This window comes from Gymnoscopelus braueri (genome assembly GCF_963280865.1).
Source record: "Gymnoscopelus braueri genome assembly, chromosome: 5".
Lineage (NCBI taxonomy): Eukaryota > Metazoa > Chordata > Actinopteri > Myctophiformes > Myctophidae > Gymnoscopelus > Gymnoscopelus braueri.
This window is the reverse complement of record NC_137606.1, coordinates 52,890,377-52,915,648: the sequence shown is the minus strand read 5'-3', so window position 1 is coordinate 52,915,648 and position 25,272 is coordinate 52,890,377. Positions and strand designations below refer to the sequence as shown.

General features: G+C 40.6%; 1 protein-coding gene across 1 annotated transcript; it reads right to left on the bottom strand.

Annotated features, from left to right (window-relative positions):
• Window positions 1-1,963: 1,963 nt before the first annotated feature.
• On the bottom strand, window positions 1,964-19,316 carry LOC308086086 (myosin heavy chain, fast skeletal muscle-like; the record flags this gene model as incomplete). The annotated part of the gene is made up of 40 exons (XM_080429456.1): window positions 1,964-2,112; window positions 2,217-2,345; window positions 2,920-3,015; window positions 3,116-3,220; window positions 3,312-3,482; window positions 3,621-3,746; window positions 3,824-4,027; window positions 4,137-4,445; window positions 4,717-4,841; window positions 5,063-5,228; window positions 5,314-5,497; window positions 5,894-6,090; window positions 6,176-6,294; window positions 6,448-6,574; window positions 6,698-7,087; window positions 7,367-7,457; window positions 7,593-7,738; window positions 7,838-8,014; window positions 8,202-8,444; window positions 8,628-8,883; window positions 9,609-9,745; window positions 9,842-9,965; window positions 10,051-10,168; window positions 11,364-11,451; window positions 11,790-11,854; window positions 11,945-12,060; window positions 12,878-13,065; window positions 13,474-13,644; window positions 13,764-13,913; window positions 15,915-16,033; window positions 16,692-16,830; window positions 17,292-17,395; window positions 17,479-17,577; window positions 17,745-17,808; window positions 17,896-17,988; window positions 18,110-18,218; window positions 18,317-18,344; window positions 18,446-18,602; window positions 18,876-19,019; window positions 19,110-19,316. 40 exons carry the CDS (start codon window positions 19,314-19,316, stop codon window positions 2,092-2,094), a joined length of 5,802 nt encoding a protein of 1,933 aa, XP_080285582.1. The 3' UTR covers window positions 1,964-2,091.
• Between the last annotated feature and the right edge of the window lie 5,956 nt (window positions 19,317-25,272).

The window sequence follows — 25,272 nt, the reverse complement described above, 5'->3', positions numbered from 1 at the left end:
ACAGGTAGGTCAAACTTGGACCTACCTGTGGATTATACCAGGATACTGCAGTAGGCCCCCTTGCCCAGCCGCGGTCGTTGTAGGGGTTTGAACAGTTTGTGACTTGGGTGGTGCTTGTCCTTGATGATGCACTGGACTACACAACGCTTTTTGTACAGTTCCTGGAGCGCTCGGAGCTCGCCTCCCATTATGCGCTCTGCCGATCGCAATACTCGCTGTAGGCTTATCTTTTCTCGGGCCGTACAGTTTCCATACCAGGCCGTTACACAGCCTGATAGAACGCCGTCGACTGAGCTGTTGTAGTACAGCCTGACGATGCAGTGTCTTACTCCGAAATTCTTCAGGCGGCGGAGCCAGTACAGTCGCTGCTGAGCCTTTTTCCTCACGTGTGTGATGTGTGTCTCCCATTTGAGCTCCTCCTCGATGTGTACTCAGAGGAACTTGAACTCGCTGACCCTTTCCACTGCAGTGCCATCGACGAGGATGGGCACATGATCTCTCCGCGGCCTCCTGAAGTCCACGATCAGCTCCTTGGTCTTTTCGACGTGTAGAGCGAAGTTGTTCTCCCGGCACCAGAGTGCCAGTGAGTTGATCTCATCTCTATAGTCAGACTCGTCATTGTTGACGATTCGACCTATCACTGTTGTGTCTTCCGCGTACTTTATGAATGTGTTGGAGTCATGTGTGGCTGTGCAGTCATGCGTGTACAGGGAGTAGAGGAGAGGGCTCAGCGTGCATCCCTGGGGTGCTCCAGTGTTGAGGGTCAGGGGGTCAGATGTGATGCTGCCCATTCTGTAATGGTAATTCTGCTAATGTGTGTGCGTGTGCGTGTGCGTGTGCGCGTGCGTGTGTGTGTGTGTGTGTGTGTGTGTGTGTGTGTGTGTGTGTTTGTGTGTGTGTACGTGTGTGTGTGTGTGTGTGTGTGTGTGTGTGTGTGTGTGTGTGTGTACTGTAAACATGTTGTAGGGCTGTCACTCAAATCAATTAACCGGTCAATTTGGTCTTAGTTGACAAAGGCTTTGCTAGTTTTCTTATGCTCCCCCCCCCCAAGCACATCTCTCGTAAACTTTATATAACCCTTTCATTCTGCATTTCCAAAACGTTCTATAGCTACAGTAGTAGCAGAAAACATCATATGCAGTCATATTCCATGACTATTAGACGAGTAACAATTCCAGTCGAGGACAGCCCTACTATGTTCAAAGATATTCCTGTCAGTATTATTTAGCTAAAAAAAAAGTTTTTTTTGTAACATTCTGTACAATAGAATATAGTTGAGAATATAATTATATTTTGGTTACATAACATAGTTCTACTGATATTTATGTTCTGAAAATGTTGATATTGTGTTATTTTCATTAATGAGTGTAACTCAGCCTCCTGGTGTCGCTAAAAAGATTGTTCCGGCCTTCTGTCTATAAATGCTACTGACAAATAAATCATGCTGTGCTGCTATTTTAAATTATGTAAAGTCCATGTAAGGGTGTAGTCACACCAAACTTTAATTCTGCCTATGCAGGCGGATTCTGACAATGCTTTTCAATGGGAATGGAGCTTTTTTAGGCCATTCGAGGATTTCCGGAAAAATAACGCTCCGTCCCCATTGAAAAGCATATTGGCAGAAAATGGCCGCATAGGCAGAATTAAAGTTTGGTGTGACCACACCCTAAAGTAATAATAATATGTAAGTGAGTTTGTCAAACCACAGAACAATGTGGAAGCAGCATTTGATTTGGTAAAAAGAATCATGAAACAGCAAGTGTCTAAGGAGCACCATTTTGATGAGCATGCTGACGAGGTCTTGGCACTTGAAAACCATCCTGTGATTTGCATTGAAAACGTCTAAGATGAATTACACGTTATTTATCTTTGCAATGAGTTTACAAAATAGTATATAGTGGACATGTGAGTTGGAACCAGAATACTCTGACAAACCTGACAATAAAAAGTGATTGACGAAGTTATGAATACAAGAAACAACAAAATTATTTTGTTGCCACCTTTATTGAATACAATGGTTCATATTTTATGAGTTTTTGAATACAATGGGTCATATTTTATGACTTTTTACGGTGACTTGAATTGGAGCACTTATTCAGCAGCTTCTTTTCCCTGTAAAAGTAGGAATATAATTTTAGATATTCAATATGAATCTTTAGTTAAATCTTAGTTTAAGATAGCCAACATAATGAACCTTCATATTGAACAGGTATTACCTTAGAGTCACGACTTTTAGCTCTCATCTTGTTGACCTGGGATTCAGCGATGTCAGCACGCTCTTCAGCCTCCTCCAGCTCATGCTGAACCTTTCTGCACTTGGACAGGTGAGTGTTGGCAGCTTCCTCCTACAATATGATAGAGATGTTTCAAGGCCACAATATTTGAAAAGAGCATCTTGCAATTATATTCCAAATTCTCAGGAAATTGTAAAGTGTGGTTGTGGCTAATGCAGTAGCCCATGTGGCATGTTCATGAGTGCCTTGGGACCACACGAATGAGTATGGACAGGTTCTCATTGTCCTTCTTCGGCACCCCAAGCGAAAAATTCCAGCTTAGAGGAAACAAAATATCGCATTCTGTAGTCCATTTTGGAAATTCTTAATATTTTGCCTGAAACACACTGCCTGCGTCTGCAGCGCGTGTGCATTGTGGTGGAACAGCTTGCCTTTCTTTTCAGCACCCGTGTTAAAGTAACAGGTCAGAGTTTCCACAGCTTCCCCATGGTGCGGATGCCATACGCTGAAGCACAGCAATCTAGAGATTCCATGTGCCACTCATGGAAAGCAGCGAGATGGACACTGAAACATGCTCTGCTGTTGGACAGTTTTACATAACTGATTCCTATTATTCCTTATGACAACGGTACTATGCCCATGGCAGCCACAAGTGAAAATTCATCAATATGTATATTTGTCTTACCGCTTCCTCAGCCTGCCTCTTGTAGCCCTTCACCTTCATCTGCAGTTTGTCTACCAGATCCTGAAGCCTGCCAAGATTCTTCTTGTCCTCTTCAGTCTAGAGTCAGAGTGATTTTTTTGCATTAGTTGTATGTTCATGAATCTATTGAGTTTGTCAAAGGCATGATGGTTATTTAAGTGAACATGATATACAGTACCTGGTATGTCAGCTCCTTCACTCTCCTCTCGTACTTGCGGACACCTTTAATAGCATCTGCTCCACCTCTCTGTGCACCTTCAACCTCTGCCTCCAGCTCACGCACCTTCAAAGTTGAATTATACATTATGAGGTTATTTCATCTTATTTCATCGTCCATGACAATAACCTGTGTTGAAGTAAACTATACATCTTACCCTAGACTCCAGTTTCTGGAGCTGCTTCTTGCCTCCCTTCATAGCCAGGTTCTCAGCCTCATCTAGACGGTGCTGCAGGTCCTTGACTGTGACCTCCAGGTTCTTCTTCATCCTCTCCAGATGAGAACTGGTGTCCTGTTCCTTCTTAAGCTCCTCGGCCATCATAGCAGCCTGGAAAGGCATTTTTGTATAAGATAAAATATACTTTAATGTGCAGCAAGGAAGGTTTTTCTTGGTCTCCATGACGTTGCATCACACAACACACTAGACACACTAAACACACAAGAACGTCACAACGTCGTGACTTACATCAGTGATGGCTTTCTTGGCCTTCTCCTCAGCATTCCTTGCTTCTTGAACGGTGTCGTCCACTTCACCTTGGACCTGGGTCAGGTCAGCCTCTAGCTTCTTCTTGGTGTTCAAAAGGCTTGTGTTCTAAAATTAAGATTCAGTTTAAGTATGCATGACTTGAATGTCAAATATTTGATGTTGAGAGTTTCTCGTTGACTTACCTGAGAGTGCAACAGTCCAGCTCGCTCACTAGCATCTACCAGTTCTTGCTCAGCCACTTTGCGGCCTCTTTCTGTCTGTTCCAGAGCCACTCTCAGCTCCTCAATCTCAGCAACCATGAGGCCATTCCTACGCTCCACCATGGAAGCTTGCTCCTTCAGATCTTCTTGGGCTCTGAGAGCATCATCAAGATGCAGTTGGGCATCCTAAAATAAATCACATTTGAAGTGGTGAAGAGAAGAATGTGACAAAAAAAAATCAGAGCAGCTCCACTATTTTAATATGTGTCTATCTACTAACTACTATGTTTTGCACCTTAAGCTGTCCCTGGACGTTCCTCAGCTGCTTCTGGGCCTCAGCAGCCTGGCGGTTGGCGTGGCTCAGCTGTACCTCCATCTCATTCAGGTCTCCCTCCATCTTCTTCTTGATCCTCAGGGCATCATTTCTGCTCCTGACCTCAGAGTCCAGAGTGCCCTGCATGGAGTCAATCACCCTCTGGCTGTTCCTCTTGATCTGCTCCATCTCCTCATCCTTCTCGGCCAGCTTCCTGTCGACCTCACCCTTGATCTGGTTGAGCTCCAGCTGGACACGAAGAATCTTGGACTCCTCGTGCTCAAGAGTACCCTGAAATGTAACACAGGATCAAAATGTAACATCATATACTGCTACACTGTGTGAATATAAAACGTATTGAAAGAAAACAAAAATATTGTAGCGAACAGTACATGCCCTTTACTGGGATCGAACCCTGATTGCCAACTCACAGTTTGGCACGCAAACAGGCAACACTGAGGGAGCTAGATCGCTCAGAGGAGCGAGTTATGTCTAGGCCACTTCTCTGGGGTCACTAGACTATAGACAATTGCATTCTTCTTCTTGAAGCATTTTTTTTTACCTCAGCTTCCTCCAGGGCTGTCTGGATCTCTGACTTCTCTGTCTCCACTTGTTTCTTGGACTTCTCCAGCTCATGGATGTTCTTTCCAGTCTCACCAATCTGTTCAGTCAGGTCTGAGATCTCCTCTGCAGTGGATTGAAAATAATGAATGAGGAACTTTTCAGTCAGCAAGTATTTTGTATTTGCATTTGAATAATGTTCGGTGTAGCCCTAATCCACAATTGATCTTGAACAATTAAATACATTTTAAAGCAAAATTATGACCTTTTGATCGGCTCAGAAGAAATATGCAAAAAAAGTAAAAATAAAAACTGTTGTTAAAAGAATGATGTCCAGAAAGACTCACGTTGCAGGTTCTTGTTCTCACGCTTCATGGTTTCCAGTTGGTCCAAAGACTCCTCGTAGGAGTTCTTCATCTTAAACAACTCAGTGCTGAGAGAACGAGCCTCTTTCTGAGCTCCCTCCAGTTCTGCCTGGCCTTCTTCAAACTTCTGCTTCCATTCTGCCAAGACCTGCACAGCATTTGTAATTAAATGTGTCATTTACCCCACTTTAAGGAGGAACTATTATGTTTTAAACTAATGAATGTCAAAGCACCTTATCAAAGTTCCTCTGTTTCTTGTCAAGGTTGGAAGCCAAACCATTGGCCCTCTCCACATCAATCATGAGGTCTTCCACTTCACCCTGGAGTCTCTGTTTGGTCTTCTCCAGAGAGGCACACTTGGAATTCACAGCTTCGATTTGCTCCTCAGCTTCCTGAAGACGCTGGGCTAGCTTCTTCCTGTTAATTAATTTTGAATGGAATCAAATTAATGTGGGCAATATATATATTTTTTTTAAAGATTTTTTTTGGAGCTTTTATGCCTTTATTTGACAGGACAGTAAGGCTGACAGGAAACAGGGAGAGAGATGGGGGGGTGACACACAGCAAAGGTCGTCGGGATCGGGAGTCGAACCCACGACACGCTGTTAAACTGGATTACCAGCATATGTGATATGCGCCTGGACCGCTAGGCCAGCGGGCACCCCAATGTGGGCAATATTTTGTATAGTGAGAGGTACCTGATAGTGTAAAATACTGATCACTTACTTTGTATAGTGAGTGGTACCTGATAGCTTTAAACACTGATCACTTATAAAGAGTAGTACCTGATAGTGTAAAACACTGATCACTTACTTAGCTTCCTCCAGCTCCTCAGTGCGTTGGACAGCATCCGTCTCATACTTGCTCCTCCACTGACAAACCTCAGCGTTGGCCTTTGACATGCCACGCTGCAGTTCCGCCTTGGCTTCCTGTTCCTCCTCAAACTGCTCCCTCAGGAGGTCACAGTCATGGCGAGCTGATTGCACAGCATGAGCAAGGGCGTTCTTTGCCTGTCAAAAGAAAATGGCCAAAATAATGTCGGCTGAATGAAACTTGGCGTATTTGTAAAAAAAAGAAGAAAAAAATGTTTCTCACCTTCACCTCCTCTTCAACAAGTCTCTTCAACTCCTCAATCTGTTGGGTGAAAGCCTGCTTGCCTCTGGTGAGCTGTGAGACAAGCGCTTCTTTCTCCTCCAGTTGACGACCAAACTCACCTGGTTAGAAATTTTTACATTTGTTTCAAACATTTCAAACAACAGAGTCCCGAGATAACTGCTAATCAAAGCATTATCTCTAATTATGGTCAATTTGCTCAAGTACCATCGACAAACCATGTAGACAAAGTAGACTTTAAGATGAACATTTACCGTTCTCTGTCAACAGTCTTGCTCTCTGAGCTCCAACATCATTGATCTGGCGAACATTCTCATCACTCTTGGCCTTGATTTCACCAAGTTGGTCTTCAAGGGTGCGGCACATCTTCTCAAGATTTCCCTAGAAATGATCATTGGACATATTCAATCATTGAACTACATGTATTACCTCTTTTTTTCCTGATTGGTTCATTCAACAAGTATTATCTCAATAATTATATTATCCACAGGCATTCCATCATACCTTTGCCTTAGAAACAGCTTCCATGTTGCTGGAGAGGTCATCGATCTCCATCTTGTATTCGCTCTTCTCCTTCTCCAGTTTCTGCTTGACACGCTGGAGGTTGTCGATCTGTTCACCCAGTTCAGCAACGCTGTCAGCCTGTTTCTTGCGGAGAGCAGAGGCGGTGGATTCATGCTGCAGGGTGGACTCTTCAAGGTCACGACGCAGCTTCTGGAACTCAGCCTCGCGCTTCTTGTTCATCTCGATCTGAGCAGCGGTGGCTCCACCAGCCTCCTCCAGCCTCTCACTGATCTCCTCAAGTTCCCTGGAGAGATCAGCTCTCTGCTTCTCAACCTTGGCACGAGCAGCACGCTCTGCCTCGATCTCTTCTTCCAGTTCTTCAATACGAGCCTTTAAAATGAATGATGTTGGATTAACATCTGAAAGTAATAATTCACTCTTACTTATTATTAACCCATTTTGGGCGGGAACCCCTATATGTAAATATACCTTTCAGGGCGGGAACTCCTTTTGGTGTTCCTGTTTCTACAGTATGTACACTACAGTATATAGCAACATACATTTGTTGTAATCTTTTAATAAATATATGAAGTTTTTCATAAAACTTTGGTCAGGATTTAGAAGCCTCAGGTCTAAATGTGTTAATGATTTTACAGAAAATAAAAATACCTGGAGTTCTTTGATCTTCTTCTGCAGCTGAGCCCCCAAAGATTGTTCATCCTCAATCTTACTCAGAAGTTGGCTTACTTCAAAGTCCTTCCTTTGGAATACAGCACATCATATTTTAGTGTCATTCTGCATGTGGTTTCTCTCCATGACATTTAATATTGTTATTATTATTAATATGAATTATTATTTTTTATCATTAATCATTCATATTGTTTGTCCACATTACTTCTTTATCTTCTCGTCAGACTGTTGCTTGTCATTTTCCAGGTCCATGATGGATTCCTGGGCCAGTTTCAGATCACCCTCCAGCTTTCTCTTGGTTCTCTCAAGGTCCATGCGGAGCTTCTTCTCTTGCTCCAGGGAACCCTCCAGCTGCACAATAATAAAAAAACAAAAATGAATAATTGGGTGAAACAAACAACAAATAAACATAATATGTTCAAAACATCCGATTCACTTTGGAAAACTCACATCGTCAACTTGCTGCTCCAGCTTGGTCTTGGCCTTGGTCAGAGTGTTGACTTTGTCTTCCTCTGCTTGCAGGTCATCCAGGGTCTGCTGATGGGCCTCTTGGAGGGCTTTTTTCTCCTTGGTCAGCTTAGCAAGTCCCTCATCCTGAGAGGCCATCTCCTCGGTCAGGTTCTTCACCTGATATAAGCAGAACATAATTTTTCGTCATGGAATGGATCAGTGGTTCTAAAAGTAGACTCCAGAGACTCTCAGGGTTCCTTTTCGGGGGGAGGGGGGGGGTGCATTGGAATGGATCATTAGTGTACTATGACTGGATAAGACGGCTAAAGTGTATAATCTTGAATCTAGAGTGTATAATCTATACCTTGTTTTCAGTGGCGTGTTTCTCCTTCTCCACTTTGGCCAAGGTGAGCTCCAGGTCATCAATGTCCTTCTTGAGCTCAGAGCATTCATCCTCCAGCTTCCTCTTCTTGGCGGTCAGTTCAGCATTGATCTCCTCCTCATCCTCCAGTCTCTCAGTCGTCTCTTTGAGCTTTGCCTCCAACTGGATCTTACTTTTAATAAGACCCTCACATCTCTCCTCGGCATCGTTCAGACTATCTTCTCCCTTGTGGTCAATGAAGAAAAAAACACAAGGGAGGAAACATGTCAGCGTTAGTTCTGTTCTGGTCGAGATATACTTTTGCAGTTGCCTGTTGGTGGGTACAGACTCTAGGGAGCATAGTGTGAAAAGGCACAGCTTTGTGATCTGAGGGAGGGAATAGGACCATGTCCAGTGTAGCCTACTTACTGATGCTGATGACTGTAGGAGGTTATTTTTCTCCTGTATCAGAGCCACCATCTTCTCTTCCAGTGTCTTCTTCGTGGCCAGGGCAGCAGCCAGGTCAATCGTCATCTTCTCGTAGTTCTCCTTCATGTTGGCCAGCTCCTTCTCAGTCTCAGCGCTCTGCAGAAGAGGCTTGATCTTGTAGTACAGCTTCATCCATGGCCAGTTTTTCACATTGCAGAATGCGCGCACGTTGAACTGGATGGTGAAAATGGCTTCTCTGTGGGAACACAGTTGCAGTGTATCATGTGTCATGATTGATTTGGTCACAATATAATTTAAACCCAGGATATACACATAAAAGCGTAATGAAACAATTGTTTCCAATGTGGTCCTGCAACATAAATAAAAATAAATAATCTAATACAATTACATAGCACAAATAAATTACATAGTATGCAGCACGTCACATGAACTCACAAAATACGAAACCACTGAAAACAACCTTAAATCCCTAACAAAGCCTTTAACTTTTTCCGTAACAGTATTTTCACACTGTTTTCATAGGAGACTTTAGAATGAGACTGCCTGACACACTCATTCCAAAGATAAATACCTGTGAATATAAAATAACTCTTGCCACACTCTTTGACTCTTGGTATCGCATAGATCAATCAACTTGTGAAGCTGCAGATCAAGGGTTTCCTTGCAGGTTGTTATTATAGCTGCGTTTATTGTGTCATTATAGCTGTTATTGTTGTCGTTATTATTGCTGTTGGTATTATAGTTGTTGTCCTCCTTCTGACAAGGTAAAGTCAGATGGACACCCCGTCCACAGCCTGGTTCTGCTCAAGGTTCTTTCCCCCGTTTAAGGGAAAATTTTCCTTGCCACCTAAAGCTTTTATTATAGTGATTTGACACTATAACAAAATTATGTTGAACAGTAAAGAAAAAGTTTACTTACAAATGATACTAAATATTGAATAAATGATGTTTTCAAAGTACCTTCTTGCCATCATCTTGACAAACTCTCTTCTCATGATGTAAGCTCGTGCAAGAGCCTGAGTCATGGTGACCAGAGCAAACAGCTTTTCATCTCGCATCTCCTCCAGCGTACCCAGCAGACCAGCTTTGAAGAACACCTGAAGACAATGTTACAAACACTGTAACTGAACAACTGTAACATCAACTTTTAGTCCTCTCTTGATAATGTTAAACCAGGTTCACAGTGTGTTTACCTTGGTGTGTCCAAACTTGTACTCATCAACGGGAACGTCAATGGACCCAAGCAGCTTCTCAGAGGCTTTCTTGTTGTCCATGAACGCGCCATCGGGACATGCGCTGGCATTCAGTACTTTGTACCTATTTTGCAGAAGTTCATGGTCATTTTGCGTGCCTCCAGTTAATAGGTGTGGAACTAAAAGCTGCTGGAAAAAGGAATGAATACCTCTGCTTGAAGTCAGCATATGGGATTCTGCTAGGGAAGCCCTTTCTACAGATTCTGATGCCTTCCAGCACACCGTTACACCTCAGTTGGTGGATGACCAGGAAGTTCTCCATCAGGCCTGTAAAGATGTTGCTCCATTATTATTATAAGGACAGAATAGTTACACACTGGACAAAGTTCTATTAAATGACCACCTCACAATCATTGTTTAAATTTTTGGCTCCGTTTGTCCGTGTGTGTGTGTGTGTGTCATTCTGTCTCTGTAGACAGCTAATCTCCGGCAACGTTGGCTTGATCGCAGCAAAACTGTGCACACACACTCCCTGGATGCCAAAGCAGAACCTCTACCCCAAATGTATCACATGGGCCTTTTATAGCGCCACCAGGTGGCCGATTTGTGCAAAACATTTTTTTTTGACAGTTCTCCTACAGATTTTGTCCAAAAATCCTGCAAATCGGTAAACAGTATCTCTATAGTAATTAAACGAAACGGGTCTTTCATATTTTTCATATTCCATCCTGATTGGCTAAAATTGGCTTCATAAGTTTGCAGGAGTACTCAGTTTTGAACAAAATGCCTCAAATCATGAACACAGCATGCAATTTCCTCGAAATTTTGCAAACACATTCCCATTAGGTCGAGAAAGAAATGACACTTGCAACTTTTCAAATCAGCCTAATGGTGGCGCTATAACAGGCCGATTCCTGTTTTTACCTATAACTGCACCGATCTGTGTAAAACTTTGTATGTACACTCCCTAGAAGCCAAGGAAAAACCTATGCCCTGCATTTTTCACATTTGCCTTTTATAGCGCATTTTTTTATATTAAGCCTTCAGATTTTATCCAAATTTCACGCAAATCGGTACACATAATCTCTATAGTCATGTGATCAAGACTGATCTGTTTCAAATTTCCATCCTGATTGGCTAACATTGACATCTAAAGTTTGCATGTGTGGCCCGTTTTGAACAAAATGCCGTAGAACGCTGCTCCGATTGCGGTGAAACTTTGCATATACATTCGCACTACGTTGTGGAACAAATGCCACCCATTGCCCTATTATAGTGCCACCAGGAGGCCGCTTTTTTCAACACTTTTCTTTTTTATATTACTCATACAAATTTTGTCCAAAAATCATGCAAATCGGTACACATTATCCCTGTAGTAAAGTGATCAAGATGGTTCCGTCCGATTTTTCATATTCCATCCTGATTGGCGAATTCCGAACATTGCTGGCCCACAATAACCTACGTGACCTGGCGGAGACCTGTGCTTCGAGGAGCACTTTTTATAGTTACTCTCTGTGTTTACCTGGAGTCTTGGACTCGTTGGGAATGAGGCAGCGCACAAAGTGAGGATGAGTGCTCCTCAAGTTAGTCATCAGCACCCCCAAGTTCGCCTATTGAGACATAAAAGAGCCAATTAGGCTTATTAGTAGTAAGAGGTTATACAATATTCTTCCTTTTCCTCCTCTACAATTACTTGAACACTTTAGATACTAACTAGTTACTTTACAGATTTAGATTGTTCTAAAACATAAATTAACCACTTAAGCCCTATTTTAAACTTCAGCTATTCAAAAATAGCTGATCTGCAAGCTCACAACTTGTGATACAGAACTTATTTAATTCCAACTGAAAAGACGTGCCTATTTCTTTCATGGATATAATGTTGATAATAATAATGCTTAATCCTTACAGGAATATAATATTGATAATAATGAATACATATTCTTACCCTGAAAGCACTAGACACAGTCTGCATGGAACCACCCTTCTTCTTGCCTCCCTTTGCTCCAGCCACTGAGGAGAAAAAGGTCAAAAACTAGCAGAGCTGAGACAAGTATTCATGGGGAGTAAAACACTGGTGCCAACAGAGATTAATAAACATACCTTCAGGCTCAGGTGGGGGATAGAACACAGCCAGCAGTTTAACTGAAGACTTTTGGAACAGCTGAATGACAGAGTCGTTAAGGGGGTCCTTATTCTTCTCTAGCCATCCCGTGATGCTGTAGTAGATAGATAGATGGATAGATAGATAGATAGATAGATAGATAGATAGATAGATAGATAGATAGATAGATAGATAGATAGATAGATAGATAGATAGATAGATAGATAGATAGATAGATAGACCGACCACAAACAGAATACATTAACATATTGATTGTCCAGGCTGTGAGTTAGGATACATTGTTCTCCAATGCAACTGCCATGCCTTAACTATGAATTTTCCTTATTGAACAGCCAACTTAACATACAACATCCAAAACAAATCTGGATTCTTATCCTGCATTTTTTCAAATAAAGAATGTCATACAACATTGTAGAGTGGACATTGAAAACTCCCAGGTCACAAAGAACACACAATCTTTTTACTTTGCTTTTCTCCAAATGTCCTCCCTCCAGCCTCCATTGCGTCTGATGTAACATTGACAATTTATGTTTGACCGTATTTATATTACAATGAAGGTTATTCATAAAATATACATTTAAATCAGAAAGTGAAAAAAATGTAATATTCTAGGCCTATTCCAATTAAATATAATTTTCTCAAGCCTCTCTTCTGTCAGTTGGGTAAGAGGGTTCACGATCATTTCACATCTCTGCCTTGTCAGGCAGCTTTCCTGTGTCACCTTCAATGGCCAACTTAGTGGTATACTTGTGCACCCCGAGAAAACACCTCAAAGCTCTACTCAAAACCCCCAAAACCTGCTGCATAAAATAAAATGAAAGAAACCATAGAGTCATATAGCCTAGTAAATGTAGCAAAACCTAAGTCAGGGCACAATTTCATTTTACTTAATATGGCACATAATGCTCTACCTGTAGTCCACCGTTCCAGCGTAGTGAACCAGGGAGAAGTGGGCCTCACCCTTGCCTTTGGCAGGCTTGGGCTTCTCAAAGGCCTTATTCTTTCCAAGATGTGTGCCATGCAACTTGTCGTTGAAAGTTTTGTCTGAAGCCTTTGGGAACATGCACTCCTCTTCAAGGATGGAGAAGATGCCCAAGGGCTTTGTAAAGGAGACAAAAGAGACAAATCACCATAAATAAAAACAATATTAACATCATATCCATTAAAGCACAAAATAATTGTATACCTTCTCAGTGAGCTCAATGCAGACAGCCAAGTCTATGATAATATATAATTATATAATATAATTATATAATAAAATAATATAACTTCTGAATGAGCTCAATGCAGACAGCCAAGTCCATGGTAATATATAATAATATATTAATATAATATAATAGTAATTGTATACCTTCTCAATGAGCTCAATGCAGACAGCCAGGTCCATGATAATATATAATAATATATTAATATAATATAATAATAATTGTATACCTTCTCAATGAGCTCAATGCAGACAGCCAAGTCCATGATAATATATTAATATAATATAATAATAATTGTATACCTTCTCAATGAGCTCAATGCAGACAGCCAGGTCCATGCCGAAGTCAATGAGATCCCAGGGGATGCCTTCTTTTTTGTACTCTTCTTGTTCCAGAACAAACATGGTGTGGTTGAAAAACTGTTGCAGTTTCTCATTGGTGAAGTTGATGCACAGCTGCTCCAGGGTGTTGAACTGTGGGTGGATATCATTAGATCATTAGCCTGCAGTCTCTTAAAGTCTTTGTGACAGAAATAATGATGATCCCACTTAAAACAAGTCCATGCCACTTAAAACAAGTCCATGCCACTTACATCAAAGATTTCAAAACCAGCGATGTCCAGCACACCAATGTAGTGGTTTCTCTGCTGCTTGGTGTCCAGCATCTCATTGATCCTAATGACCATCCACAAGAACTCCTTCTCATAGATGGACTTGGCCAAGGCACCGACTGAGTTCATTACCTAAGGGAATAGGAACTTTAGTAGGGGTGTGAATTACACAATTTACAATTCAGAATTCGGGCATTTAGCAGACATTCTTAATCCAGAGCGATTTACAGTAAGCAAGGAAAACACGAGGTAATACATCAAATGCATATCAATAGTAATCTAGGATCATAGGTAAACCAAGAACCTATCATCAGTCTAAACAGTATAATCCAACAAAAATAAAATCAATAATCTGTACATTGAAACTATACACACTATAGATAGCATATAGATACATGCTATCTAAATAACATTTAAGCCTTTGCATTATGCCTGAAAGGTCTTCAAGGCTAGGGCAAGGACAGCCTAGGGTGGAGTCTGAAGAGGTGAGTCTTCAGATTACGGTGGAAGATTTGGAGTGAGTCTGCAGTTCTACAGTAACTGCAATGGGGAGTTCGTTCCAGTTTCTAAACCAGAAGGGAGAAGAGTCTGTCCCGGGTGTTTTAGGGAAGGTTCTGACAGCTTCCCTGTGTTAGCTGAGTGAGCGGGAGGCTTTGTATGGTTGCATAAACAATGTGTAGTGTTTTTTTTTTTTTTTTTTTACAGGTATAACAATACTGTTAAAATAATATGTCAGAGGTGCATTGAACTGCACACGTTTCCGCAGAGTGGTATATTTTGTATGCTCTTCATTTATGAAATAAATAAATAGAAATTAATTTGAATTAGAAAAGTGTCTCCGCCAGGTCAGGTAGGTTATTGTGGGCCAGCAATGTTTGTAATTCGCCAATGAGGATGGAATATGAAAAATCGGACGGAACCATCTTGATCACTTGACTATAGAGATAATGTGTACAGATTTTCATTATGTTTGGACACAATTTGTTGGAGTAATATAAAAAAGAAAAGTGTTGCTAAAATCTGCCTCCTGGTGGCGCTATATTAGGGCAATGTTAAAAGGGTGGCATTTGTTCCTCAACGTAGTGCGAATGTGCATGCAAAGTTTCACCGCAATCGGACACTGCGTTCATGATTTGCGGCATTTTGTTAAAAACTTGCCACTCCTGCAAACCTTTAGATGTAAATCTTAGCCAATCAAGATGGAATATGAAAAATCAATCTTGATCACATGACTATAGAGATCATGTGTACCGATTTGCGTGAAAGTTTGATAAAATCTGAAGGCTTAATATCCAAAAATATGTTTTACATAAGTCGGCCTCCTGGTGGCACTATAAAAGGCAGATGTGAAAAATGCAGGGCAAAGTTTTTCCTTGGCTTCTAGAGAGTGCACATACAAAGATTTACACAGATCGGTGCAGTTAAAGGTAAAAACACAAATCGGCCTGTTATAGCGCCACCATGAGGCTGATTTAAAAAAATGTCTTCCTCGGCCTAGTGGGAATGTGCGTGCAAAATTTCACGGAAATTGCATGCTGTGTTCATGATTTGAGGCATTTTGTTCAAAACTGAGTGCTCCTGCAAACTTTGGGAGGCAATTTTAGCCAATCAGGATGGAAAATGAAAAATCTGAAAGACTTTTTCGTTTAATAACTATAGAGATACTGTGTACCGATTTGCAGGATTTTTGGACAACATCTGTAGGAGTATTGTCCAAAAATTAGTTTTGCACAAATCAGCCTCCTGGTGGCGCTAAAAAAGGCCCATGTGAAAAATGTGGGGCAGCGGTGATGAATTGGTATCCAGGGAGTGTGTGTGTACAGTTTTGCTGCGATCAAGCAAACGGTGCTGGAGATTAGCTGGTCACAGAGGGACGGACAGACAGACATACAGACAGACGGACAGACAGACGGACGGACAGACAGGGGGTAAAACATACTCTCTCGCCATGCCTTTCGGCCTGGCGGAGACAATAATGTTGGAGGATCATTTTATCTACAGAAGGTGATTTTAGACAGTCTGGACACAACTAAAAAATATATTAGAGTTCTTATGGTAATATGCTGTGTTCTTATGGTATATACAGTAAGGTGTGTATGAAATCAGAACATGGAAATAATGTAACTTACTCACCTGTGGGACAGTTTGTCCCTTAGTGACATACTCGTTTCCGACTTTCACTCTGGGGTAGCAATACGCCTTTTGCATCTCTGCTGAGTTTATACCCAACAGGTAGCCAATCTTGTCAGCCTCTGAAATGTTCATACAATTAGCAATTTACAATTTAGGCATTTAGCAGATGCTCTTAATCCAGAGAGCGATTTACAGTAAGCAAGGTAAACACGAGGTAATACGTCAAATGCATAGAGATAATAATCCAGGATCATAGGTAAACCCAATAATCATCAGTCTAAACAGTATAATATATTTATTTCTTTTTTATCCCACGATTTGTAGAACCAGTGCCAATTTTCTAAGCTGTAAACCTGGGCCCAATAGGACGTAGCGTGTAGAAGGAACACATTATTCCAACCTGTTCCTTTCCCCTCCATCAGGCCCCGACTGACCAGGGGGAGGCAGTATAGAGACCAGGACTACTGCATGTTTTTTTGTGAGGGTGTCTAGCCGAGGGGGACACGGGGAGAACATGCAAACTCCGTACAGAAAGGCCCTTTAGCCAACCCCACCTAGAGTATGGGCAATGATGACGCGGAGAGGACACGCACGCCCCCAGCGGGAATCGAACCCAGGAACTTATAGCTGTGAGGCGACAGCACTTGCAGACTGCGCCACTGTGCCACCGTAACCAGTATAATATAAATAAATAAAATAACGGAAATATATTGGAAAAATATTTAGCTTAGTTCATTTTGAATATAAGTAAATACAATACTTGTAATATCAGCTCACCCTCCGTGCCGTCAGGTTCTGCCTGTTCTTCACGCTGCTTCTGTTTGAACTTCAAGACTCCATGATGCATCACTGCACCGGTGAGCTTGTAGATTAACTGTTTTTCCTCACCGTTGAAGCCCAGGATGTCAATAGCCTCCTGATGTATTCAAAAGATTGAGATTAAACATTAGATTAACAAACATAAGTTAAAACTATGTACAACTCAACAGTTAACAATCCAACATACAGTATAAGTGTATATATTGTATCTGCTCATTTCTAAAGTGACAATTTAGGACTTTTAGTAATAATTTCAAATAAAACAAATAAGACCATTACTACGTCCAAAGTAATCAACAAACTATACTATGCAGATTGTCAAACAAAGGCCAAATTGTCGAATATTATCTAAGAAAGAGGTAAAGAATGTGAAAACATGTACTGTAGATTGGCTATTTTCACAATATGTATCTGTGGAACCGAGTCAAACTAAATGTAATGCCTCAACTGCTACAATTCCAAAGTGCTTGTCAACCACTGCTTTATAAAATACATTTTGCAGAGCAACTGACTGCAGTGCACAGTGAGTATTAGAAAGATTAAAATATGTTCACTAACATCAGTAGCTTCCAGCTCCTCCTTGTCATTAATGCTGGCCACAGTGATCACACCCATGCTGATCAATGGAAAGTCGTAGGGGTTGGAGGTGATCAGACACATTTCTTAAAAGGGATTAAAAAAGGGTGAACATGTGTTTTTATTCATTCATTTATGTACTCACAGCATCATCAGTAATTCCACTTACCAATAATCTCAGGTTTGTGGTTGGTCATCATCTGGAAAAAGATGTGGTAACCTCTCTCTGCAGAAAGCTGGTAGGTCACTCTAGACTTCTCCAGTAGATCTATATGGGTTGTACATAATAATAATAATAATAATAATAATAATAATAATAATAATAATAATAATAATAATAATAATAATAATAATAATAATAATAACATTTATATGGGTTGTCCTCAAATGAAGGCATACTGTACATCATTTATCATCTGTGAACTTCATACTTACATGTCTCAATATCAGCACTGGCCAGTTTACCCGTTGTGCCAAAATGGATTCTGATGAATTTACCCTGTTTGATATAGCAACATTTGTTTCATCCCTCTACATTGTGGAATCATTGCAGGTTTTCTCATAAAATGTCATTATTTATACTTACAAAGCGAGAGGAGTTGTCATTCCTAATAGTCTTGGCATTACCATAGGACTCCAGCAAGGGATTGGCTGCAATAATCTGATCCTCCAGTGACCCCTAGAATGTTTTAGACATCGCCCAATTTAGGTCAGAATTATTTTAAATTGAATTGCTGTATTGTATATAAATGCTTCATGTTCAAAAATATTTGTTTTGTTAATGTTAAAAACCTGTATACCTTGATTTTACCGCTATCGGCCGCACATTTTTCTCCACCAGAACTAGCTGTTGCAAAGTACTGGATGACACGCTTGGTGTTCACAGTCTTTCCAGCACCGGATTCTCCACTGGTTATAAATGCATACATTCAGAGAAATTTGGTGAAAAAGTTAGTGAATTTGTGTACAATGTTCTTTTTTTTATGCTTAGTAGATGTGAAACTTACGTGATCAGGACAGACTGGTTCTCGTTATCTGTAAAATGTAAAGCAAACTTTTAGTCATGGATACACAAAACGCACAAAACCATAATACTGTAGTTATATATTCTTTACATTGTCCTGACTAGTACGTACCCATCAGCATGAACTGATAAGCGTTGTCAGAGACAGAGAAGATGTGGGGTGGAGCCTCAATACGCTTCTTGCCTCTGTAGGCATTTACAACCTCCTGGTCGTACACTGGGAGCCACTTGTAGGGGTTCACAGTTGCACAAAACAAGCCAGAGTAGGTCTGAAGGGGAGAAGAGAGAGAACATTAACATCATACAACATAACACTGAGCATGCCACATACAGTATCTGGGACAACAGATCACTAGAGCAGTGATTAGTCACAACTTGCAAGTGGCATCAACTTATAAGCAAGTTATCTGTTTTTCCATGGGTTTCACTTGATTATATAACTTATACTTATAACTTATAACTTATAACTTATAACTTATAACTTATAACTTATATTACTTATAACCAATACTGTACTGTACTCAGCATGTAGAAAACCTTACATAGATCATCCATGCTGCATAACGCTCTTTGAGGTTATACAGGACAGTGGCTTCAGTGAGGTGGGTCATCATGGCCATGTCCTCAATTTTGTCATACTTGGGAGGGTTCATAGGGGTGACATCAGCCTCCTTTGCAACTCTTTCCTAAAAAAAAAAAACACAACTTTAGAATGTCTTGCAGTTACAGTTGTACTGTGTCACTATTTTATTTTTGATCCACCTCTACCTACGTACCTCCTTTGTGTCGAGCAGTTCCACGGTGACTTTGGCACCGTCCTTACTTATGATTTTACACTTGACAAACAGCTCCTTAGCATCAACCACATATGCTGCAGATTTGGCATCAAAGGGCATACTTTGAGCCTCCATTCTCTCCTTCTCTGGCTTACGGAGGTAAATGGCGGCCTTGCCATACTGCTCCATCTCTGCGTCCGTACTCATGGTGGCGGCTTTCTGTAGACAGACAAATAGATGGTGTTGATGCCTTTGTTAAATTGAGATCTGAGCAAATAATTGTAGGATTATTCTTATAAGCTGTATCTTATTGTAGGTTTAATACAAAACTTATGAACACTCACTTTTTCCCTCTACCCAGTAGCAGTGGAACCTTTCAAAAGTGCAACTTGTGTGGAAAAAGTTTGGAGAAAAAAATAACACATCATTTTGAGGACACAAACATGACTTGAATGATACACTTTAATACACTATTAATACATTGAATAACATTATATAAATCCCTAATGAAGATATCAAAGTTAATTATTGCACCCAGTAAGACAGAGAAAAAGAAAGAGAGAGAGAGAGAGAGAGAGAGAGAGAGAGAGAGAGAGAGAGAGAGAGAGAGAGAGAGAGAGAGACACACACAGACAGACAGACAGACAGACAGACAGACAGACAGACAGACAGACAGACAGACAGACAGACAGACAGACAGACAGACAGACAGACAGACAGACAGACAGACAGACAGACAGACAGACAGACAGACAGACAGGGAAATCCTATTTCTCACGTGTTCCACAACTGAGTAGAGTGATCCATTTTTGTATTATTATTTATATGCAATGAAATAAATGTATATTTGCTCATTCAGATTTGTGTTGTTTCTTATCCTCAATTTTAACACCTTATTTTGATTTTTGATAGTTTTAACCACAATTGTTTGTTTGGTTTTATTTGTAGTGAAACAATACTACATTTATTCTTATACACTTTCATTCCCTTCCATGAATTAAGGTTACATTCAGAGGTTGGTCGAGTAAAAAGCGTATACCCAAGTAAAAGCATTGTTAAATTGATATAATAATGACTCCAATAGATGTATGATTCTCATGGACACCTCAACACATAACAGGGGCTATATACCAGTCAGCCGCTTTGCCTGATGTGTTTCTCAGATAATTAAACAAGCAAAACATCAATTTAATAAAATGGGTTAAAAAAAATGGCGTATTGTAGCCAAATAATTTGAAAATATTAATTCTACTAGTAAAGAAAAAGGTTTTCATGAATGTACTTAAGTACTAAAAGTGAAAAGTATGTTGCATTAAAAGTACTCTTCGTAAGTACAATTCGTTCAAAAAGTGACTTGAGTGAATGTACTCTTCCCACCTCTGGTTACATTATGTTTGAAGGCCTAAAACTGAATACATTTTCATGTAGCTAACACAATACATTTATGTAAATGACTAACAGGACTAATACATTTAAATGACTATGAATAGCTAATGTTTTTAATACATTTGTATGTCTATGAATAGCTACAGTAACAGGACTAATACATTTAAGTGGCTATGAATAGCTAACTTCTCTAATACATTTATATGTCTAGCATGAATAGCTAACATGTCTAATAAATTAATATGACTATGATGGAGAGATGTAGTCTCACTCACCAGCAAATGGAACTCGGCACTCCCGCAATGGCTCCATGTCAACCATCTCAGCATGCTTATATATTGGTGTTTATTGCATGCTTTGCAGAAAGTAAAAGCAGGACTTGCCTTAAAAGGTCCCTTAATTTAATTTGACATTGCAATAGTATCGGTTTAGCCATAAAAAGGATTTAAAATCTATAAATAAGCCACATCAAGGAACTGTAAATGTCACTTTCAACATTCACCCCGTACTTGGTATTTGAGGTGAATGGGGTGAACTTGCATCTCTTGGTTAAAAACTATTTGCCAGTGGCTATGAAATTTAATCACTGCTGCCTGCATACAAAATATCTATATAACTGGGAGGGTTGCAGGGTGCTGGGTTTCTTCACTTGGTGTCACTATGTCTTGTCAAATGAATTATTTGGAATAGGTTAATATTCAGTGGTGGAAAACACATTAAGTACATTTTGCTGCTAATAGCCTACTTATAGGCCTATACACTTTGTATATAGGCATGTATGACATGTCTGGCTGGAATTAAGGTTTGGCCCCTGCCCCCTGATGTCATCCCATAATAAAATGGCTCACAAAATGCTATTTTCATCCCTTGAACTTATCACTTTTCATTTCAGCAGAGGTACTCAGAGTAGAGGTCTGGTCAAATTTAACAAGACTTAACAAGGGGGTCGAGTGCCATGTAGTAGCCATGTTCGATTCTGCTTCGATAACCTCTTCGAAAATAGCCGATCTACAAGCTCACAACACATCACTTCTGATACGGATTGTGAGCCTGTAAATCAGACATTTTCAGCATGCGAGGATGTCGTGACGACGAAGTACTGTATGCATCCAGCCTAACCACCCCAGAGCTGCCTTCCCCTAATTGGATCTGGTCCTATTTTAACAGCATTTCTCAGTATTATGGCAATGGATTAACTAAGGACCTGTGTCAGTGTTCAATGCATCACTCCAATGAACAGCAGCAGCCAGTGCGGTACAGGGTATCTACTGTACGTGTATAATTATATCTATGGAATACTGCTACTAAAACTCCTCAAAGATGTTAAGCCACTGGTGTGGCGGTCTTGGCACCAAGCTGCAAAGCCTGACAGCGTGTCGCTGGGTCAAATCCCGATCCCGACGACCTTTGTTGCGAGTCACTCCCCATCTCCCCGTCTACTGTCCTATCAAATAAATGCATAAAGAAGATAAATAAATAAAACAAATGAAGTCACAGACACGGCTAGTGTTAGAACAGAAGTGTGGCCAATTGCATTTTAGGGAAGAAAAAAAACAAACAGCCAACCTAAAAGTACTCAGTACTTTACAGCCTTCCTTGAAATGTACTTGAGTAAAAGTAAAAATGTGTCCTAGAAATGCACTCGGGTAAGAGTAATAAGTATCAAAAAAATTCCAAGTACAGATCCTCAGAATCTGTACTTAAATACTCAATCTGGAAGTACATTTACTCCGTTACTGTCCACCACTGTATTTCAGCATTACATTTCAGCATCAACCGATTCATTAACAGACAGACTATGTAATGTATTGCACACTCAGCCTCTCTCATACAGCTGATACAGTCCAAGGTCGTCTCAGATGCCTATCAAAACAAGCAGATACAAAAATTGCCTAAACACACTTCATGTAACAGGTTGGCAAGAAGTAAAAGTTTTTGACCTGAAGGCCAAATCTCATTTGCCCTTTTAGTGCAAATATTTTGAAAAGTAATAGATCATCATCATTAAAATGTATAATCTCAGTAAAAAATATGATTTGATTGACTGATTGTCGACCATATTGTCTTGCACAGTATGTCTATTGATCTAAATATGTGATACATTTCATCTCTTCGTCCATATCATAGTGGGCCAGGCATAACAGTGTGTGCAGTGTGTGTCCTTTCAGGATAAAAAAAGGACAACTGTTATGATTATATCTTAGGCTTGACCTTTATCTATCTGATCAGCACATGTACTGATTGACTCTCATCTAAGCATACAGATATACTTGTGACACCATGGTCATTGCTTTATCAGGACACTGTATGCCCAATGATAGGAGATTCATCTGTTGTTTTCTTGTGTACTTATTCATATCATACTCTGTTACTTTCTACAGCATCTCATGTGCAATGTGACCAGTACTATATACATTCTCTGTGTGCAGCTTAATAGACTTTAGAACTTGTGGTGTGATACTGCCTTCAAACTGAAGCATCACTCAGCACTCATAATAAAGAAATACTCTTTAGGACCACATTGAGGGTCCTACCAAATTCCCAATACTTATTTTGCTCCTTGTGTGTGACAATAAATCTGTTCCTACAGTATGTCAGTCCCGTGTGTCACTGCAAATAAAGTGACACTGATCTGTAACTGGTTGAAACTGAAATGTGGCACATGGCAGACTCCGGATTTATTAATGAATTTACTTATTTATTGTGAAATGATAATGAGACATTGGATGGGAGGTGAGGTATAGGATGATGTGTGTGTTTGTGACTGTGTGTTTGTTGAGATCAAGCCAAGGATTAAGTGGACCCCGAGGTCAATGAAGTGAACTGAGCTGGGTCATGGGTCTTGAAGGGACGTGGTCATAGTGTGACATGTGAGGAAATACAAGGTGTCAGTCAATCAATCAATGAATCAATCCTCATGATCAGAACTATTCCATGCAATCTCCTGAGCACTGATCATTTAACTCAAGCCATGAATTCAGAAACATTAATCAAAGGCATTCAGTTAACCCTAACTTCCCTGGAAGCTGCTCCAAAATTATGGAATACCCACAAAGCTGGTCAACAAAAAGGTAAAAAAAAACAATGTGTTCCGTGTCAACTGACCTGCTTAAGCAGGGTTAAAAGCCAGCCTTACTGGTGTCTTGACCAGCGTGCAACCTAGCTAGCCTAAAACAAACCCCATCACTGGCTTCTTTCCTCCTGTGCCTCTCCTGTGCTGCACTCCACAAGACTTCTGTACTGTGTCAATAAAGGAAAATACAAACCCAAAAGCAAGACAGCAAAATCTACCCATTCAACCTTTAAAAGAAAAATAATCCAAGTTATATGCCATATAGCAACGTGTACCACAGTGGATCTCAACCTTTTTAATTACAAGGACCCCCCCCCCCCCACAGTTGATACAAATTGATACCATTGGTTTTAAATCTCTGGGACACCAGTCTACACTGTAAAATCCTCAGTGTGTATTTAACTCTGTATTAATGGAAACAAATATTCCCGTAACGGTCCATTTGGTTCCATTTGTAAACCCTCAGAGTTTGGACCCCTGTTGGATCCCCGGACCCACCGTTGAGACACAGTGATGCACAGCAGTGGTTCTCAAAGTGGGGTCCGGGGACCCCCAGGGGTCTTTGAAGGGGTTCCAGGGGGTCCCCAGCTAAATATGTTAACGTGGCCATTTAAAAATAGCAGATGTACAAGCTTACAGCATGTCACTTCGTGCTGCACTGTAAGCATGTACATCTGCTATTTATGAAAAAAAAATGAGGGGGGTTTGGAAAACCATATGTCTAGTGACTTTAATGAATAGACTAAAGTCAGGCATAACCTCTGATTGTACCTGTCCTGTACTGTTAATAATAGTGTAAATAAAGTATTCAATCAATCAAAAAGGGCTGAGCGGGGGGGCACGGTGGCGCAGTCGGTTGTGCTGTCGCCTCACAGCTAGAACATCCTGGGTTCGATTCCCGCCGGGAACGCTGTGGGCACTGTGGGCGCTGGGGGGCGCGTCCTCTCCTCCGCGTCATCAATGCCCATACCCTAGGTGGGGTTGGTGAAAGGGCCTTTCTGTGTGGAATTTGCATGTTTAACATCTTTATTTGCGTTCACATATCAATAAATTCTTGAACACAAACAATAGTAGATGCAAAAGCTTGGGAAACTCAACAACAAGTGTTTCAGGATACAGGAAGCATCGTCTCCTCCATATGTGGCGACTGGCAATTATCACAGACACTGAACAGAAATGAGTCGATGCCTTAGCTCAGGGGTTCCTAAAACTATAGATCAATCTATCAGTAGATCACAAAGGCTGTGCAGGTAGACAGCATGCCATGCCCCAAACAAAATGAAATAAAATAACAACATAAAGTGGAATCCGCCTGTCACATCCCTTCACTGATAGTAGGCAAACGCACAATTCATTGCGTGAGAACATCAGTAGCTTTGTAAAGTTATATAAAAATGTGCATGGTATAGAGATCAAAAACCTAAGACTTTTCTTCCCCCACTGTGGCCCATTGCAAGTGTGTATTCCAAGAAAGGAAAGATGGAGAGACATTTTCAAAACATTTTACGTACTTTAAAAGCATTTTAAAGTACTTTCAGCAATGGTATAATCATTTTTTGATCGGTAGATCTTAATGAGCTGGTCATTTTAAAGGAGAATTCCGGACAAATTAAGTGTTATCTTTCATGTCTCGTTACTCACCTAGCGACGTAAAAAGTGGCGTTCTTTTTTTCCATATATTCCCCTGTCGTCATGATTTAACAC